Source organism: Scophthalmus maximus, chromosome 8, assembly GCF_022379125.1.
Source record: "Scophthalmus maximus strain ysfricsl-2021 chromosome 8, ASM2237912v1, whole genome shotgun sequence".
NCBI lineage: Eukaryota > Metazoa > Chordata > Actinopteri > Pleuronectiformes > Scophthalmidae > Scophthalmus > Scophthalmus maximus.
Genome location: NC_061522.1, coordinates 12128938 through 12149368, shown reverse-complemented (window position 1 = coordinate 12149368; position 20431 = coordinate 12128938). Strand labels below are relative to the sequence as shown.

Below are 20431 nucleotides of genomic sequence, written 5' to 3'. Positions count from 1 at the left end.
ATTGACTCATTGGTTTAACTTTTTTGAAAAATATATAATTTAATGTTGGTATTTCTGCCATTTTCAAAATGTGACTATACAATGAAAACATTTTATGAATCCATGTGTTTTCTTACTGTAATATTTGAAACCTTGTGATGAAATACAACTGTGATTGCAAATAAGTACACTTTTCAATTTTTAAGGTTATTTAATTAATCATAGAAAACAGCAAATCAGCAAAAAGAGGTAAAGATTAAATGCTTTATCTGTTGCGGTTAGAATAGAAAATATTAATTAGAATGTGAGAAAACTTACTGATGAAGCCAGGTACATATTATATATAATTATATACATTCATGCTTCCAGCAAGCGCTAATTATAATATAGTTATACCAACCATTTATCATTCAACTTGAAAGCTATAAAGCTAAATTTTAGCTAGTAGGGTGGCCTGCTTTGACAGTTTTCTTTAAATGGTGGTAATTCGGCAAAATCTTCATCAGGAAGTCGAGCTGAAGCGTCTGGGGCTGTGAAAGCAACACAAATGTTTATTAACTGAGGTTAATTCAAAATACACGTGTGTGTCATCTTAAGACAAATTTGGTCATTTGGGCACGACGGAAAATCTTGCACCAACTCAAACCACTGAATACATAAAAATACCAAGATTTATAGTTTCAACCTGAACCGGTAGAGTAGACTATGGAAGAAAAAAGGGCCAGTGAAAAGTTCAAAGGCGCTATGCTGTATTACAAATGGTGGTACAGTATGTTTAACTTATGTTAATCAGAGCATGTTGTTCCTTAATGGCTCATGGAGTTTATTATTATTAAGTGAGTGGGGGCCCATAATAAAGGATAAGCCGGGAATGCTTGAAATTCAGTTTCTGTAGGTCACTCAGTATTCTTTTGTAAACAGCATGGTTTCATTTTAATATTAATATATGTAGGACCTTTCAGACATAAACATCGCTGAGGTCAAAGGAAAGAAAGGTGCGAATCTTAGTTACATTATCATGACCACAACGCAACCATTCAGAGAAAGCAGAGTTTTATAATAATGTACAAGTATGCACTTGCCAACTGTCATGTGCAAAGTGAGCATGTTTAGATCCTCTGCTTTTATGTCTCTTTGGTAGTAATATCACTGTACTGCTCAATGCTAAGGCTTTAAGACCATATTAGCTTAAAACAGTATAAAGTTTGACAAAGAAGCAAATCCAACTCATGACCCTGTAAAACAAAACATTTGACTACTAGGTGGCGTTTTAGGAGGACAGGTCTGCTATGGAGTTCTGCCAGAATAAAGTACACGCAGTATTACGTTTATCGGAGATGGCCAGAGGTGGGTGCATTAGCACTAAAACCAAATCACAAGCCTGGAGTATCCATTTACACCCCAAAATGTCACCCTGATGTATGTGTGTGTATCCCCGCACCTGTGGTCTCTCCGTCTGAACCCGTCTCATACACCCAGAGCCATAGATGACTGTGTTCTCAGGTATGACCTCACACGTGTTGACCTGACAGAAGGCTCCGATGATACAGCCACTGGTGAGGATCACATTCCTGCCGAGGTCAGCTGGAAGACATCACGGGAGGACATTTCATACAGTTAGTGACTTGCGTTCTCTGCAAATGCGGGTTTCACTTCGCTACACAAACACACGCCGGAAGCCAAGCGACAACGCAGACGTCCCACCTTTGGATTCTATCACGTTGTTGTCCCCGATTTTCAGGGCTTGTGATACTGTAAGTTGTCCATTAAGGCAAATGTGTGGTCTTGGTAGCTGCGCCATCAGACTGATGAACCTGAAATCCCTCGAGTTATACAATGACACTGATCAGGCTAATAACAAAGGATACCACAGCCAACTTCGAACACATTGTTGATGCCAATGGTCATCGTCTTTGGTTCCACCTCAGAGTCTGGTGTGATGTTTTCGGGGTAACTGCAGGGTGGATCAGACAGGTTCATAGTTATTGTGATGCAGGTGAAGAAGATGATCATGAAAGAGGAGACACTGCACGTTATACGGTGAGGTGCAGTGAAACCGACCTGTTGATGATCAGCGCTTGCTCCTCGATCAAATTGCCTTCTCCGATCACGATGGGCCCCGCCTCTGCGATAATACGAGCTTTTGGATGGACCACTGTCCTGGGGCCTGAGGAAGAACAGAGGACAGCGTCGCGAGCTCAAACTGAAGTCTAGAATCGCGTAGTTGTGCAGTTAGCCAGTGACGAAAAGTTCAACATCTTACCTATGGTGACGTCTCCTCTGATTTCACTTTCAACACAAACGACGGCTCCTGCGGCTATTTTGACACTGCGAAGTGGAGAGAGGAGGCGAAGACATGTCAGCTAACGTTGCTAGCTAGCCACTCGGAAAAGCCGTCTTAACTAGCCACGCGGCCACTTCCCGGCAGCTACTTAGAAATCATATTTTGACACGATTAACGTTTGAGCGAGCGGTCGGACGTAGTTTACATGTTAACACTTGTTTTACCTTTTCTGGGCGTTTGGTTTATCTGCCATAGTGGTAAATTATCTCCGATGGGAGGCGCCGGACGATTCACTCGATCATTGATTTCGAGTCCTTGCCGCGCATGCGCATGCAAAAAAAAGAAGAAATAATTGCTGATTCTAGCATGATGATTATAACTGATTATGTTAGGGGTAGTAACTGAGGACATTTCGGTTCATTTGATAAAAATAACTTAAATTACGAAAAAGAAACACTTTTAAACAAAGAGGTAGTAAATCTACAGCCTATGGATTCATTGAAATGGAATAGTGTTGCCATGGCAACAGTCAGCGCGCCCCCGACTTATAACTCCAGTTTGCAACAGATCCAAATGTACATGCTCAGAGTAAACGTTCAACACACACTTACACACACTAGAGCGGCCTTTTATTTAACACGCAGGCTTCAGTGTGGCGTCGTGCTACCACCCGGAGCTCCTGAACCAGGAGCAGGTAATTCGACCAGGTACCAGCGTCAATGATGTACTTTGTCCCTTCTCGCCCCCACTACCATGTCAAAACAAGGAACAGTCGGAAGTGGAAATAATCATGGCAAAGGGGAAACTGGAGAAAATGAGACATACACATCTTCGTGCGAAGAGCTGAAGCGGGCAAGGCCGAGAGAAATGACACGGCCAGAGAAATGTACGTTTCCCCTCGCTGCCCTTGCTCTGGTTGCAGCCGTTTGCGTGGCACCGCTGGCAGCTGACATGTCCACACGTAAGTACCCACTGCACCGTCGACGAGTGAAAAAAACCCAACAGTGCAGGACAGTGCTAGGCGGTTAGCAACCAGGCTAAACAACTCCCAACGTCCGGGATTTATACGTCACATTAACCCCCTGGAGTTGTTCACGTGTCATGCAGATTGACGTCAATTGACGTGCGGTGTAAGTATTCGACCATGAAGCCACAACAGCTGTTAGCTCGGGGCTAACTGCGGAAGAGCACGAGCTGGAGAAATCAGTTCGACTTGACCTCTCGTCGTTTGAATTTCCCCCCCGGGCGGGGGGGGGGGGGGATTTTGTACGGATTAATTCAGCATGTGACCGTGGGGCTCTGTGGCCATGACTTCGACGCTCTCACATGCCGTTCCTCTTCAAGGCGGCAGCAGCAGCAGCAGCAGCAGCAGCTGTAGCCTGCAGTTAGATCGGACCGCTTGTTCACGGCTAGCCATTTAGCTACCACACATGGTGGTGGAGTCCCTTTCTCATTGCTCTGAGGTGAGTTCTGTGCACGCTAGTAGTTCACAGTGTGTGATCATCTTGCACAATCATGTGTGTGTGTCTCTGAGTTATGGAACTCGGGTTGCACTGTGAATGTGCCTTTGATTCATGTTATAACCGGTTGAAACGCAAACCCAGTGTCACGAGTGACTTGAGTGACTTGATTGTTCATGAACAGCCATGGCTTTGCAGACGGGTGTGGTCAGCTGCAGACCCACTGTGAGCTGTGGCACATTCTGCAGGTGCTCTCTCTCTTCCCAGTTGAATGTCTTTCGACTGACGTCTGCTGTGTGTGTACACTGTTGTTTCTTTCTCCCTCTGTCTTTTTGTGCAGCTGCCTTTCGTCATCGGAAACACAGCATCCTGAAGATGGACGAGGCACTTCTGACAGTCAACAACGAGCTGGACACGGGGGTGGTGGTGTCCTGGATATCAGAGCGCTGCCACCAGGTAGGCTCTCCTGCACAAACCACATCTACTCCTCTCTAGTCGATTCTGTGGCTGAATGACTTATTTCAGAAGAAGAAGAAGAGGAGGAGGAGGATGGTGGAGGTGGTGGTGATCTGGACCCTTGTGTCTCTGTGTATCAGTGTTTGTACCAGCAGCTAGGGGTCGTACCAGCAGCACCCAGTCCCGCCCGGCTCAGTTCAGTTGAATTCGTCGTGAGCACACAGCATGAAATTACACTACAGCTCAACAGCACTCCTGTCAACCTGGACCTGTGCATGTAAGTTTAGTAATGCAAACATGTTATTTTACCAGCAATAAGCTTATATTATGTTCAGATGTTTTGGAATGTTACAACACAATTCACTGTGTAAATATTATGAACAGTTTATCTGCCAAACACTGGGACCTGTCCCTGACAACTTAACCAAATGGCCCTAAATATATTTAACATTTCTTATTTTTATGTGCATCTGGACAAACATTTTTCAGTAGCAGAGATTAAAAAGTGGTAAATGGTATGCCACTTGTTTTACGACAGCTACTGCCATAAATGTATCATTTTTATTTTATTTACGGAGCTATGCTGTACCAACACTTTCAAAAAAAAGAGAGATAAAAATGTAAATTTACGACAGTAGGGGTCATAAAACAAGTCCACTTGCATCATATTTGCATACTCATTTTGCCACCTTTCGATCTCGACGTCTCTCAGATTTTTAATAGTATTGACAATCTAGTAGAATGGGTAGATATGTTCTGCCAATACTCTTCACAAATCCTTTACAGGTTAAATGCTGTGGCCCGTCTTTCAAACGAATACTTACTGCATAACCATCCAGCATATGAGGAAAACAGTTTTTTCACAATTAGCAGACTGTTAAATTCAACATGTTAATAGACATTTTGTCTTGCACTTTTTATCCAGGTGAGTGTGGTGTGTTAACCAGCCATCTTGTTAGAGAAGCATTGTTGAATGACAGTTCTCATATGCAGTATAAAACTAAAGGTCCATGGGAGGATTATGTGCATGAATGGAATACTGTAGTTTGCTATGTGGTGAGTATTATATCTTTAATCTCCAGGGTTCCATTTCACTTTGGCGAGCACGGAAACTACTCTTTGTGGTTGAAAAATCTGAACAACTCCTCTGTGGTCAATTGCTCTGTAGTGACCGATGCAGACCCCATCAACAGCTTCATACGTGAGTCTCGAACACTTAAACATCTTCATTAGCTTGTGTGACATGGACATGCTGTATGTCTTGTCAGTTAAGTGTTTTGATACTATATTCATTCCTTCAACCCTGTATCGGGCACAAGCCACATCTATTTCATGTCGTCCCAATCTTCACAGCGATATTGGTCGCTTTTCTCATCTTTGCTGGACTGGTCTTGGTGTCTGCCATTGGAAGAACAATATTAGGGTAATCTCATTTTAATAGTTCATTCTTCTCTTTTTATGCCATAGATTCCCAGTTAGAGTGGTGATAAGTTTTTTAGCGATTAAAGAAATCTGCACAGGGCATATAGAAACAAAATCAACTCTATTAATTATATTTTTTAAGTAATGACAGCAAGATTTCATTATATTTCAATACTTAGTGAGACATTGTGGTTGCAGTTCTGTGTAATTACCTTCTCTTGTGTGAACATAGAATAGTGCTAAGCAAAGAGACCCACTCCTGCTGTATTTTTGTGAATGTATCTTGCACACTGAGCTTGTGCATTTTATAGAAATACACCTAACCTGGTGTATTATTTCTTATCCAGGCTTGATGTAGTGAAGAGTATCCTCTTCCGAATTGGTGGCTCCATGGAGACAGAGCGGCTCATCAACTCTGTGAGTGTTACTACTATGTGTGGGAAATTGTATTTCCACAAAATGAGTAGAAATGAATTCACTTCATTTTTAGGCTTTGGCTTATTTATCAGATTTGTTGGTGTTTATCTCAAAGTGAGTCCAGACACACATATATTTGTTAGGAAAGTGCAAACTCGGGCTCTCTGGGACTATTCACACAAAACAATTAAAGGTTCTATTACATACTCCATATCGAATATGTAGAATAGTAGCTCAAATCATTTACAGGCTGTTTGTGTCCAGAAATGATTTTCAGTCATTTTCGAACCCCTCAAAGGAATGGTATTAACCAGTATATGGGGCTCTCTGTGTGCAGGAATGTTAATATTTAACTTTACTTCCACCATCCAGGAACTGGGCTCACCTGGCAGGACAGTGCCACCAGTTACTGACAACATCCTCCCTCCTCTACCCAACCGCAGCAAGAGGCTGAGATCTCTGGACACATTCAGAGGGTAAACCACCTCCCCTTTAACCCCTGCAAAGAAATACTCTATCTTATTTGAATTACCCCTCTCTAATCTCTGATTATACCGTATTAATTGGTTCTAACTGCAGCGTGACATTAAAGCATCTGACCCCAGAATTTTCCTTCATCAATGAGCCCTTACTAATAATATTAACATCGACCTAGTGCATTGATGTTGTACATTTTCTCTGTTTCCTACCAGCATTTCTTTAGTCATCATGGTGTTTGTGAACTACGGAGGGGGTCGATACTGGTTCTTCAGACACGAAAGCTGGAATGGTCAGCCTAACTGGTTCTACTTTTATTGGGGTTTTTTTGGTTATTGTTTTTTACTATGCCACTCATTACTCACAGATCTGTTACTTGCCATGGTGTTAGCCTTTTGTATTGTATTTGAAGTGGGTGTTTTGTTATTTGTCTCCCTACAGGTCTTACTGTTGCAGATTTAGTCTTCCCTTGGTAAGCTCAATTCAAATGTATACTTATCCACTCAAACATGCAAAATACATAGTTGTAGTATTATTTTATATAATTTGTAGTGAAATAGTGCCAGAACAACAAACTATTTGAACCATATCCCAGTTGCATAAAGGAATTTTCACATAAGAGAAAGGTGTTAAAAATGAGTTTCAATAGAGGTTCCATTTATTGGTTGAATCCATTACCTCCTTTCTTGCTCTGGCCTGCTGGTGTGTTGTTTATGTTCCAACTGAGTTTTTTTTATTACTTATTATTATTATTATCTAATCTGTCTTTCAAACCAAAGTGTTCTTAGAATGCAATAAAAGATTGAACTTTCTTCTGCTGTCTGGATTTGAAAATCACCTCCAGACTAACTACACCTGCTAAAAACGAATTGACTAGGTTACTCACACTTTGTTTTTCCCCTTTTCCTCCAGGTTTGTGTTTATAATGGGGACATCTATTGCTCTGTCAACCAACTTCCTGCTGTTAGCAGGGTCAACCCGCTGCTCACTGCTGAGGAAAGTAGTGGGAAGGAGCCTACAGCTCTTCATTATCGGTGTCCTCATTATCAACCCAAACTACTGCCAGGGACCATGTGAGTATAAACACAATTATTTGATGTTGATGACAATATCCCAAACCATTTATTTAAATGATTATTTAACTATCATTCTTTAACTGTGTTCCAAACTGTGAACTTATGTTTTGTTTTGTTGTTGATTTCTTAACTGCCTATTTGCTCTCTCTATTTCCTTATCCACCCACAGTATCTTGGGACAACCTTCGGATCCCAGGTGTGTTGCAGCGCCTGGCCTGGTCGTACCTAGTTGTAGCCTGCCTGGATCTGTTAGTGGCAAAAGGTCACCTTGACATCCTCACGACGGTCAGCCAACAGCTCCATTTTACCCACAGTCTTTAATTTTTTGATTTAGTGCTCTGCTGTCCCCTAAAATAAAATATCCATGTGTGTGGACAGTAGTCTGTTACTTACTTACTATGATAAATTAACTTATCAAAGATGTATTTTGAAGTAGAACAAAAGTGTTTGATTGATGATCGTATTGTTTTCCAGGGTGCTTGGTGGTCCCCTTTCCTTGACATTTTGCTGTACTGGCCAGCTTGGCTGTGCATGCTCCTTTTAGAAATCCTCTGGCTGTTCCTCACTTTCCAACTCCCTGTACCCGATTGCCCAACGTAAGTCAAACAGGGCATGTTTTTGTGTCTTTTTGTACCATAGAGAAATGCTAAGGAAGAAAGAAGTATTTTTGTCTTTGGTCTTGTGTTTGTGTTGGTGTGCTTTTATAATGAAGTGAAATGTAATGGCAGTTTAATCTAACTATCAGTTTCACTAGTGTCCATATCAATCTGATTTTCAAAATCGACAAATGTTTATATTCACTTTTTGTTCTGTGCAATCACTTTCATTTTACTTTTTTCTTAACAACAATGAAAGGGTTAGGGTTAAATTTAAAATCAACATTAAAGCCTGTATATTGCTTTCCTTGACAATGTTTCACCAACCAATTGATAAAATAATTAACAAATGAATTAATGAGCAGAATCAAAACTGAAATCAGATGAAATCCTTATTCCAGCTTGTATTTTTTTTTTTTTTTTTTCTTTTTTTTTTTTAAATCTTAACCTTGCTCTTGATACCTGTTATCCTACATTATAGATTACAATACTGACTTCACTCCACTCTTTTGAACAGAGGCTATCTGGGCCCAGGTGGAATTGGGGACATGGGCCTGTATCCTAACTGCACCGGTGGAGCGGCTGGTTTCATTGACCGTTGGCTGCTGGGAGAAAACCACATCTACAAGACGCCCTCGTCACGGGTTAGTGACCAGCAAAACAGAAACATAAACATACCAACAGCACACACATTTAGTCTTTTTATAACTTGGGGCCTGAAGCTTAAGCTTACTTATCAGGTTTCTCTCTCACAGGCTAACACGCATCGCGATCAAAGGATAAACTGTGCCAGGCCTATTTATATACATATTGATCAAAATCCACTTCTGTTTCCATTTTAATTCAGGTGATTTATGCATCGCACGTGCCTTTTGATCCAGAAGGTGTTCTTGGCAGCATCAACTCTGTCCTCATGGCTTTTCTTGGATTACAGGTTCATGTGTCTGATTGTCGCTTGCTGCTATTCATATTTCAAATGTCCCAATTTGTCTTAGGTGGTAATTTTCTGGTTTAATCGTTGTGCTTTAATTTCCTCAGGCAGGAAAAATAATCTTACACTACAGAGATCTCCACACAAGTATAATGTCAAGGTTTCTTATATGGGGTCTCTTATTGGTAAGCACAATAAGTTGGTATATAACATCTTGTACTGTATATATTTTCGTTGTTTCTTCAGAGTGAAGGAAATGACTCATTGCTTTGCAAAGTTGTATCTCAGTCACAATGTTTCTTGACTTTTCCCAAACACATTTATTTTTGGTCCATTTCCCCTTCTTGATTTAATTATAAATTCTCTTGTGACACACAGGGAGCTATATCAGCACTTCTGACCAAGTGTTCCACTGACCAGGGCTTCATTCCTGTCAACAAGAACTTATGGTAAAGTTTGCTTTTATTAACTTTCAAATGGAACACGGTTTGCTGAGGATTTTTTGACTTGGGGCTTGGGGAAGTTCTAAATGTCTTTGATATACACCCTAATTATTGAACACATTGACACGTTTCATCACAAAATAAAGTGCTGCTGAGTAAAAAAAATTGCAAGGACAGTCAGAAGCCACTAAATGTGTTAATGTGGTTAAACTACAGGCACGGAGTTGTTTTGTGTGTTGTATGAAAGCAGCTTTGTGGACCAGAGAGAAAGTATGGCAAATCTTCAGATAATGGAAACTCCCCAAACCTACAGGGGTGTCAGAGAAATACAGATTTGCAGTAAAATATGTTTCTGTCCACTGGATTTTTAGGTCCCTGTCCTATGTGACAACACTAGCCTGTTTTGCCTTTGTGCTGCTGGTGCTACTCTACTACACAGTAGATGTGAAGAGGTGGTGGTCTGGAGCACCTTTCTATTACCCCGGTAAGCAATATTATCAGACAAAATGTGCCGGCTAAGTTAGATCACCCAGGCAAGCTGATACTTCCCAAATTAGCACAGTATCAGTTGTGTCTGATATGGATGTTAAGACTGCACAAATCATGTACAAAGCTAAAAATAATCAACGTACCGCCAAATTATCTTAATTTGTCTGAAATAAAGAATAATGAAATGAAATGTAGAGATCAGGGTGAAGTACCAATATGACTGAACTTTTTTCTGTCCTGTGTGATTCCAGGTATGAACTCCATCCTTGTGTATGTGGGCCATGAAGTGTTTGAGGAGTACTTCCCATTCCGCTGGCATATGGCAAACAGCCAATCCCACGCTGAGCACCTCATCCAGAACCTCGTGGCTACTTCCTGTTGGGTGTTCATCTCTTACGTGCTCTACAGAAAGAAGATTTTTTGGAAAATTTAGAAGTGGGGCCCTTAAATGATGGCTCCTTCAGACAATAGTAGCAGAGGACATTGTTTACAGTCAGAATTGCTGGAACTATGATCTGAACACTTGGGAATCAGTAAACAGGAGACAGAGATATATTTTGTCAAAACTAGGATTGTTCTCTGTCTCTGAACACATCCCCCCGTTTAGTCACTATTTTATACGACCATAAATGTTCAAAGACTCTTTTTTTCCAAAGATCTAAAAGTTTGAATCATCCCTGCCACTTATCTTCACTAACTCAGGAAGAACTTTTCTAAGAATAGTTGGAGAATTTGAGAACTATGAAGACTGACATTGTTGTCAATCTTCTATTTGATTATGTGTTATAGATGCAGGTTCCATTCGTTGTCCCGAGCCACACAATACAGCATTGATGTTTCAGTAGTGAATTACCAAGCCCTTGTTAACTTCCCTATTCTTTGCTGGAATCTTAAATCCAGCAGCATTACCCTGAAATCTTAAGTGTTTTTTTGTTTTTTTTGTGATAGTGACTCTTCAAGGGCAGGAGACAGTAATTGATGAGCCCTCAAATGAATAGGCTACCAATAATCTCTTGTGATCTTTTATTTTCCAATACACAATGGTGGTTGGTAGTGATATTTAAAATAAGAGAGTATTATTTACTTTTTCAGTTGTCTGCACAGATTTAATCATCAGACCATCTCAATCCACCGTCCCCTTGCTTAGCAACAAGGGTCCAGTGGTTCGATATATGATGGTGCATTTTACTGAGTGTTGAGGGTAAGTGATGGAGGGCATGTCAGATGACTATTAGAACCCACTGCAGGTTACTTGTTTTGCATTTTGGTTGAATGCATGGTAATAGTCTAGTTAATTAAGTTAGCAAAAACAGAAATCACAAACCTTTTGGTTTTCTTACACATGCCCTCTTTTTTTTGCATTGGCTGAAATGATTTGTCTTTCTCTTGACAGAAGTCTAGATTTTTTTTTAATTTTGTCAAATGATTCATGAATTTACAGAAAGAAATTCCACTGTGTTGTCCAGCCTCCAAAATGACCATAAAGTTGAACTAAAACCAAACCAGTTTCAAAACAGACTGACCATTAGAACTTTCATGAAGTTAAGATGTGCTGCAGGAGTGTTAGTTTTAACTAGGTGTATAAAATGCCAACGGAGTCTGTACTTGATGATGCCTCACCATAAAACTGTTTCCCTTACTTACATCATTCTCTGTAAATGTGCGCCATCCTTTGATTGTTATTATAAGTATTACTTTTATGACCTGACTTTGTAGAACCAAATGATCAGTATGTCGACTATCTAATTGCTGAGGGAGATTTTTGAATGATTGCCCACCTAGTTCTGCCTTAATTAAAGGCATTCATTTTGTTATACTTTTATACATGTATTTCTTTTATCAATTCTCAATTTAAACACTATGATGGTATAATAAATAATATTCCAAAGGACTGATGCCATTTTAATTTGCCGTGTTTCATTGAACTGCTCTCTAAATGGGCTCACTTCTTTCTGATCAAGCTTATTGTGTAAAAAAAAAGGGGAACATACTGTAATTTCTCTAAGTATAATAATCATTAGTCTCGTGAAGGTCGTGAATATGTGTATGTCTCGATGTAACCCGGTGGTACAGTTCGTGTTGATACTTAATTACCTTCGACCTGCGCTGTCTGGAGAGTGTAGCGAGGTGCAGTTTGCTTTATTGCTCAATAAGGCGTGGGAATCGAGTTACAGTGAGGCTGCCTTGTGAGAAGAAGAAAAAAAAAGAAAGGGGAAAAAAAGAGGCAAGTTTGTCAGGGCGCCTCCAAATCTCGCGAGACTATAGCTCCGCCTTCATTCATGTCAATTGTGAGAGTTTTTCCGTTCTCGCGCGACCTGGTAACTTTCCCACGCCTGTTGTTTTGGCGTCTGTCCTCCCCCCCTCCCTCCCTCCTCCCCCTCTTCTCACCCCTTTGCCCCGTCACACCTCTCTCTCTCTCTCTCTCTCTCTCTCTCTCTCTCTCTCTCTCTCTCTCTCTCTTTTTCCTTCCAGTCTGTTCTGTTGTGCCGTTGGCTGTGGGAGAGAGGGGGGGAGAGAGAGAGAGAGGGGGGGAGAGAGGGGGGGCTGTGGGAGGGATCTCGCGATTGTTGGACTTTTTTTTTTTTTTGGCGGAGGGGGGGTGAGTTATTCGGAAGATGGCGCCCGTTGTTACGGGGTAAGTGGTCGAATTCATGGCATAATGCTGTTTGACAAAAAAAAAAAAAAAAGTAGTATCTCTTCACGTGGTGTGTATCGTGTCCGGGGGACGGCGCCCCGGGTGAGGCGGCCCCCGCTCGGAGCTCGACGTGGGGCCACTCGTGCAAAAAAAAAAAAAAAGAAGAACTATTCTTCGCAGCGTCGCCTGCTTTTCTCCGCCGTGTGTTCGAGCTGTCGCGCGATATTGAAATCACCCCCCCCCCCCCCCCCCCCCCCCCCCCAAAACTCGTTCGGAAACTTTTCTTGGGGACAGTCGACGCTTCTGCATCTCGTCTCGACCGCCGAGTAACTTCACTCAGTAAGTCGAGAGCAGACACACTCGCCGCTGCTGCGTTCAAAGACTGTGGATCAGCGCGAATGTGGCAGTTCACATGAGCGCTCCTCATCACAGTGAAGCAAGTCGGGGACGCAGCGATCAGATGGCAGTGTCGTCGCTCCTTGGCCCTCTCAAACAAATCACTTTGTTTCCAACTGTCAATCATCCATTTCCACATGTTAGTCCGTGGTCTTCAGGTCGATCACATGAGTTCTCATTACACAGTGAAAGCACAATGACACCTGCAGGTACACATGTCATTGACACTGTGCTCCTCTCACCTGTAAACACCTTCTCTGTGTGTGTGTGTGTGTGTGTGTGTGTGTGTTTGGTTTTGCAGGAAGTTCGGTGAGCGACATCAGCCTCAGCGCTTGACAAGGTAGAGGGAGACCGTGCAGAGAAACTCAAAGGAAACAGTTTGAAAGTTGATGCAGGCGCTGGGACAATCGACACTGTGCTGTGGTAAAAGTGTGTTCTCCCCCCTCTGTCAGGGAGGCTATGAGGACCTACCTGAAGGAGAAAGACGATCAGACGGTGCTCATACTTCACGCCAAGGTGGCCCAGAAGTCATACGGCAATGAGAAAAGGTTTGTGTGGGACCGCCTGGGGTGTAATGGAGGAGCGCCGTTCAAAAATGGATGCGTCTGGTCATTTCTTGTCTCTTTGTCGATTTTAGGTTTTTCTGCCCTCCGCCCTGTGTGTATCTGATGGGCAGCGGCTGGCAGAAGAAGCTGGAGAGCATGGAGAAGGAGGGCTGCACGGAGCAGGAGGCCCAGCCGTGTGCGTTCATCGGCATCGGCAACAGTGAGCAGGAGATGCAGCAGCTCAATCTGGAGGGGAAGGTGTGTGGGCATGTATGGTGACTGAAGGACTGTCCGTTGTGCCTCCTTCTTGGGATGATCCGCTACACTACTGATAAACAAAGCAAAGTAACCATAGCATGAAACACTCAGCGGCTTTGTATCCACTTGTTTGTCACTCGAAAACACTCTGTACTATGTTCACACTGCAGCCGATTTCTTTTCCTAATTGCACCGATGCCTTTGACGAATTTGTGCTAAGAATCAGAGGAAACAGTGCTCACACAAAACCCTCTAACCTGTATGTTTCCCCTGCATTAGCACTTCTGCACAGCGAAGACACTGTACATCAGCGACTCAGACAAAAGGAAACACTTCATGCTGTCTGTGAAGATGTTGTATGGAAACAGCGCCAACATAGGTGTCTTCCTCAGTAAGAGGATCAAGGTCATCTCTAAGCCCTCCAAGAAGAAACAGTCCCTGAAAAATGCAGATTGTGAGTTGCAAGCCGTGTCAATGCACACACACACACACATATTATCATCCTTCTTTCTTTAACTCACGTAAACTGCGTGGTTTCACTACAAACACGACATTTAATTTTGACGTGAAAAAGATTTTGGATTTTCCATTAGCCCGAAGAAAATTTATATTATCTTTCATCTCTTTTCTCTGTCACTCACTCTTCCTCTCTTTTTGTCATCCAGTGTGTATCGCTTCAGGGACAAAGGTGGCATTGTTTAACCGCCTCCGTTCCCAGACGGTAAGCACCAGGTATCTTCATGTGGAGGGCGGAAACTTTTATGCCAGCTCCCAACAGTGGGGCGCCTTCTACATCCACCTCTGTGAGTCGCACTTTGTCTGTCTATATATTTCTATATATATATCTATAATTTTTATTTGTGCTCATTTCCCTGGTTTCTCTTATGATCTGCATGATCATTCACACTCGCCAGGAGCACTTATTTAAGTCTTAATTGTCCTTCTGTCATCTGTTAAGTGGACGATGAGGAGTCTGAAGGGGAGGAGTTTGCTGTGAGAGATGGCTACATCCATTATGGCCAGACGGTCAAGTTGGTCTGTTCTGTTTCTGGCATGGCCCTGCCCAGACTGGTATGCATGTGTTAATGTCAAATAGCCTGTGTTGTTGTAGTTTTTTTCAATTTATACTTTATGTAGGGATGTATGTATACAGTATTGTTAGTGAAGAGTTTTAGAACACCCACATTTTCCATTTTTTATTGCGATGGAAGCAGATCAAGTCAAGAAATATATGGGTAAATGGTTAACTGCCCAATGTAAAATTAAATAAATAAAAAAGTGATAAAAAGTCAAGTAACAAATGAAAACCTCACCCTACAGTAAGATAATGCCCTAAAACATCAGAAGAAAAGAATCCGACAGTGGCTTCACACGAAGGTAGAGCAGCACAGTCTCCAGACTTAAACTCCACGGGGCTGCTTATGGATAAACTGGACAGGAACATTGTACATTTCAGAAAAAATGGATGTGTTTGAAAACTTGACTAGTAGTGAAACTGCAATGTTTCCAAATGTTTTGCACACATATTGAGTATACAATGTTTTTTTTGTGCATCTATGGTGTGTGCGTGCGTGTGTGTGCGTGCGTGCGTGTGTGTGTGTGTGTGTGTGTGCGTGCTTGTGTGCGCGTGTGTGTGCGTGCGTGTGTGTGTGCGTGTGCGTGCGTGTGTGTGTGTGCGCGCGTGCGTGCCTCGATGCCTCAGGTCATTCGCAAAGTAGACAAGCAGACGGCCTTAATGGATGCAGATGACCCCGTGTCCCAGCTCCACAAGTGTGCCTTCTACCTGAAAGATACAGACAGGATGTATCTCTGCCTCTCACAGGAGAGGATCATCCAGTTCCAGGTGTGTCTTTATAGTTATTTTATTTTCAATTCTGTTTGGCACCATGTTTGCCAAAGGTCATTCCAAATTTACACATAATTCAAATATCAATTGGTTTATGACGCAGATGCTTCTGCCTGCTGTTAGAAGTGTAATCACATTCTTATTTTGCCCAAATACACCATGGTAATCACAGATTATTTTATGCAAACAAACACCTTTTAATCAAATAACCTGACACTTTGCAGCAGTTGTTCATTTTTTTGTTTGACTGATAATTCAAGTGTTTCACGCTGACACAAGTTTGAGTCGTCCAATGTTGTTGAGGAAAGGGATTTTATTTTTACTTCTCTAACCAGCGGTGCCTGTAAAGATTCTACACAAACGCCCACACGCGTGATTTTACACATGCAAAGGCAGGAAGATTATGATCTGGATTTTTAGATTGTTTTGTTTAATGAAAAAAAGTTTTTGTTAAAAATGTGTTAATATTGTTATTTGTGAGTCAAAATGTATAAGTTAGTAGTGCGTTAACAACGTGATGTTTTCTGTCAGTGGCTTTTTCCAAAAAATGTAATCAAGGCTGGAGTTGTGCTTCTATTTCTGCCTATAGCATACAGAATGTTAGTATGTCCACCAAGAGCGTTCCTCACAGCAGATGTGTGTTGTTTTATTGAGAACTGCAGGGCAAGAGAAGAGAATCTCTCGGGTAGTTTGCACAAATGGGGTTTTCTTCCTCATTAGAAGTGAAGTGGGAATTTAAATGTATTTATTTGGGTTTTTTGGGTTTTGTTTTTGTTTTTCCAGGCCACAGCATGCTCCAAAGAGACAAACAAAGATATTATCAACGATGGGGCTTCCTGGACTATTATTAGCACTGACAAGGCCGAGTACACCTTTTATGAGGGCATGGGTCCCGTCCCCACACCGGTCACACCTGTTCCTGTGGTGGAAACTCTGCAGGTACGTGCACGGCCTTTTCTGTTGAAAATGTGCTTGCCGTGCTTTTTATCAGAATACACAAGCGCCTTTCAGGTCCACCAACTACTTCCTTTTTAAGTGTTTACTCAGCTTGTAAGGCATAAAACCTTCTTTTTTTTTGACTCTGTAAAGTTAAATGGTGGGGGAGATGTGGCGATGCTGGAGCTGACAGGACAGAACTTCACCCCTAAGCTCAGAGTGTGGTTCGGAGACGTGGAGGCTGACACCATGTACAGGTGAGTGTGTACATTTGTGAGGGCACACGAGTGTGTAATAGTTCAAAATACTCAAACCGCGTCTCGTTTGTCTGCCCCGCAAGATGTGGAGAGAGCGTTCTGTGTGTGGTGCCGGACATTTCTGCCTTCAGGGAGGGCTGGCGCTGGGTGAGACAGCCGGTGCAGGTCCCCGTCACACTGGTTCGCAACGATGGAATCATCTACGCCACTGCCCTCACCTTCACTTACACCCCTGAGCCGGGGCCACGGCCGCACTGCAGCGCCGCCGGGGCCATCCTCCGCTCACATAGCACGTCTTCGTCATCACCGGCCTCCTCATCTTCACCATCATCTTCACTTGGTGGGCTCGGGGACGGCCACGGGGCTTACCACAGCAGTGACTCAGGGATATCCTCAGGAGCTTCAACCATGTCGCTGCTGTCATAGTAATACTGAAAATGTTCGTGTTGTTCTGCATGTGTGCGATGAATGAGAGAGAAAAATGTGCGCGTGTACTTTTCCAAAGAGGCTCACGGACATGTAATGAAGAAGAAACCTAGAGGATCTTCACGAAAGAGCAACTGAGGAATCACGAGGAATGCGAGAGAGAGTTGGGAGGAAAAGAAGACAAGTTCACAGACTGGGACTGATCACTGACTCATTAGCTCCATCTGGTGGCTTGTTGTGGACATGTCATGAGCCCCAACTGGAGGCGAACTGATAATATCCCAGATCTTCACCCTGAACAGAGATGAATCTGCCATGTGACTCTCACAACAACCCGATTTTAAAAAAGAACCGTTTTTGCTTTCATACGCCGGTGGGTTCGAGAGCTCTTCTCACTGAGCTTTCTTACAGCGCAGGTGATGTTTTTGTTTTGTTTTTTACTGAAGAGCTTGGTGATTTTTCTGTTGCGTGCAAGGGACACATTTTGTTGTAACATAGTTTTTACGGACCAAGAAATATTATTATATTATTTTATTCATATTATATTTTATAAGCTTTTGCTAAGGTACATCATGACATTTGTATGATATCGCATAGTAATTCGACGTCTGTTACCAAATAGAGTTTGACATATGTTTTCGGCTCCAGTTTGAGTTTTGCCTCAACGGAGTGGTAAGGGTGGAAATGGCTTTTAGTGAGTCGCTAATACTTTTCACCTCACCTCTTTTTTTAATGTCCACTGGTGTCATTTGGAACCACATACCCAAATGTATACTTACGTAATTATTGTCGGTGTATGAAAATGAAAGTCAAAGGATCAGACTGTGTTTTGAAGTAGGCACTTTTGAGAATGACGACATATGAATATCTGGCCGCAGTTATTGTCTCAGCTGCCTTTAAGATCTTCGATCTCGCAGATCGGTCTCTTGCAACTCTTTATATCAAAGATGGCCATTTGGATGAGTGTCGTGAATGCATTTGATAATATATTACACTATCAGTGTGTTCCTTGAAACCAAGGTCTACGTTTTCCAATCAGCAAGCTGTTTTTGTACTAGTGTGATTCAAGTCGCATCTAAACTAATTTTCTACATTTGAAAGAATCTGGTAGTCTGATCGACATATTTTCAGAGGGGAAAAATCATTGGAAAAAGAAAGGATGTTAAACTGTGTAAAGATCAAATATTTAATGTGACTTTTTGATTCTATCTTAAATTCGAGAGGTCTTTTGAGGTTGTGCTTGTGTGTCGAAAGAAGAGCTTTAACACCGTCTCTGACGAGGAACTTGCGGTCCAACCCTTGCAGTTCTCGTTGGGACTGAACCAAATTTAATCAAGTTTTTTTCAAACATGACATCCGACTACGTACAATCAGCTGTGCTTGTGCTTCGGGTCTTTTGCGACGGGAGATGGTTTGTACACGCTCGGATTCTCTACCTACCTTGTTGAGTAACTTGAACACTGAACTGATTTACTAAGCTAGTCGGGAATGACAGTTTATCTTGCCTTAAAAACCACTACAGTTCCTGTCTTGTGCAAAAAAAAATGTGACTCCTGATTTCTAACAATTTTTGTATCATACTGTATATCAGGTGTAAAGATTGACATTAAAAGTAAGGTGGTTAGTAAACGTGGTAGCTTGGCCAGCTTATTGCCAATTGGAAGTTTTCATGACAATCATGTCAGTCACTGAAGTTCTTCATATGCATCTGTGCTTTCAGCGTGAATAATAGTAGATTTATTGTTGTTTAGATATGCATTGACATACCAATCTAGCGACACGTCTCTGTGGCGCCATCGAGCCCAGTCTGAGAAGCCTTTTTGTCCGTTCTCCTTCCTGTTCTTTCCGTGCTCTCAGTACCAGATGTGTTGACGGGGTGAACATACTGCAGGTGAGAGATCAACATCATCTTTTGGAAATTCTGTTACAGCAGGTTTGTGCACGTTTCACTATTACATCACCTGCCCGGTTCTGCAGAGATGAATGACTTTGTCGTTTGCAGACATTATCAAGCCTTTGCTTTTTTCAACTTACGGAATTTTCGGTCACTTAGTGGAATCCGCAACCTACAGTATCTTGTTTTTGTGACTGTGATCTGCCATCAGACTCAGTAAAGGCCGGGTGTGAATATGCTAAAACGACCTCATTGGACTGGAAGCTGTATGAGCATTTACATTGATCTCGTGTTCCGGAAGTAAATGTCTATGCTCTCATACCCTTTCTTTTTTGTTTCTCCGTGCTCTTTTACCTGCCAGCATCCCTCCATCGCTCAGGTCTGGTGTGTGTGTGTGTGTGTGTTTTCGTGTTTTCGTTGAACTGAATTTGGCTTTTAAGAGCATTTGATCAGCTTTTCTTTTTTTAAACCTTCTTTTGCGGGCTGTATGCCCTTGTGTCACTCCCATCCCTCTTTTTCTGTCCCATCACAGAGCAGAGCAGGAGCTCCAGAACTGAACAATGATAACAAACGCACAAAATACTGCACACTCACAGGTCCTGCTGAGGCCTTAATGGACACTTGCCACTTGCACATGCTCTACAGGGTGGGAGTCAGATCTGCCTCACTATTTTTAAACAGGGAGCAGTATTTGTGGACTGTAACTCGACACTTTGTTACTCTTATGTGTCTGTGTGTGTGTGTGTGTGTGTGTGTCTGTTTGTATGTCTAGCTGTTTGTCCCTCACACTCTTGTCGTTTTCTACCAACGCGTTTACTTGAATGAGGTCAACTGTGCGCGTCTCAATTGTATCTGTACAAGTGTGTCACAGAAATTGCCGTCACAAGCCGACGTAGACATCATTAGAAACCCAAACTGGCATTTGCTGAGTCCGTCCACATCACCTGAGGATCTGTGAACAAGGATACATCTGTCAGACCCAGACAGCCGAGTCAAGACATATGACATGCTATTCCTGGTATGGTGGTCTTGATCTCAAGCAATACTTCACCCATAGTGGGTCTAATAGATCCTCTATACCCCTCAGTCCTATTCATATAAGCAGCTATTCAGTTCTATAACAAATGGTCTGCACAGTGAGGTCGATGGACTGTCACTCTAGTCAATGTTTGACCTTAATATAGGTATTTGGGTTGGAGAGTGGTTTT

General features: G+C 42.3%; 3 protein-coding genes across 4 annotated transcripts; 2 read left to right on the top strand and 1 right to left on the bottom strand.

Annotated features, from left to right (window-relative positions):
- Positions 1–170: 170 nt before the first annotated feature.
- Positions 171–2583, bottom strand: LOC118312344 (dynactin subunit 6). The gene is made up of 7 exons (XM_035636865.2): positions 2488–2583; positions 2243–2307; positions 2041–2146; positions 1848–1933; positions 1684–1731; positions 1421–1563; positions 171–509 (listed from the first exon to the last, which is right to left on the bottom strand). Exons 1-7 carry the CDS (start codon positions 2514–2516, stop codon positions 417–419), a joined length of 570 nt encoding a protein of 189 aa, XP_035492758.1. The 5' UTR covers positions 2517–2583; the 3' UTR covers positions 171–416.
- Positions 2584–2637: 54 nt separating this feature from the next.
- hgsnat (heparan-alpha-glucosaminide N-acetyltransferase) lies at positions 2638–11921 on the top strand. Of its 2 annotated transcripts, none has more exons than XM_035636862.2 (18): positions 2638–3224; positions 4064–4179; positions 4320–4456; positions 5262–5380; positions 5533–5602; positions 5949–6018; positions 6391–6494; positions 6711–6787; positions 6937–6967; positions 7408–7568; positions 7741–7856; positions 8046–8167; positions 8685–8811; positions 9015–9101; positions 9206–9283; positions 9477–9547; positions 9913–10025; positions 10282–11921. In XM_035636862.2, exons 1-18 carry the CDS (start codon positions 3017–3019, stop codon positions 10461–10463), a joined length of 1989 nt encoding a protein of 662 aa, XP_035492755.2. In that variant the 5' UTR covers positions 2638–3016; the 3' UTR covers positions 10464–11921. The 2 variants fall into 2 exon arrangements, with proteins under 2 accessions (XP_035492755.2, XP_047189793.1); XM_047333837.1 differs by lacking the exon at positions 2638–3224 and adding an exon at positions 3252–3726.
- A 628-nt stretch (positions 11922–12549) lies between these two features.
- Positions 12550–18958, top strand: rbpja (recombination signal binding protein for immunoglobulin kappa J region a). Its single transcript, XM_035636979.2, has 11 exons — positions 12550–12665; positions 13363–13401; positions 13514–13609; positions 13699–13864; positions 14144–14318; positions 14530–14667; positions 14823–14935; positions 15567–15707; positions 16494–16649; positions 16800–16903; positions 16987–18958. Exons 1-11 carry the CDS (start codon positions 12646–12648, stop codon positions 17327–17329), a joined length of 1491 nt encoding a protein of 496 aa, XP_035492872.1. The 5' UTR covers positions 12550–12645; the 3' UTR covers positions 17330–18958.
- The last annotated feature ends 1473 nt before the right edge of the window (positions 18959–20431 follow it).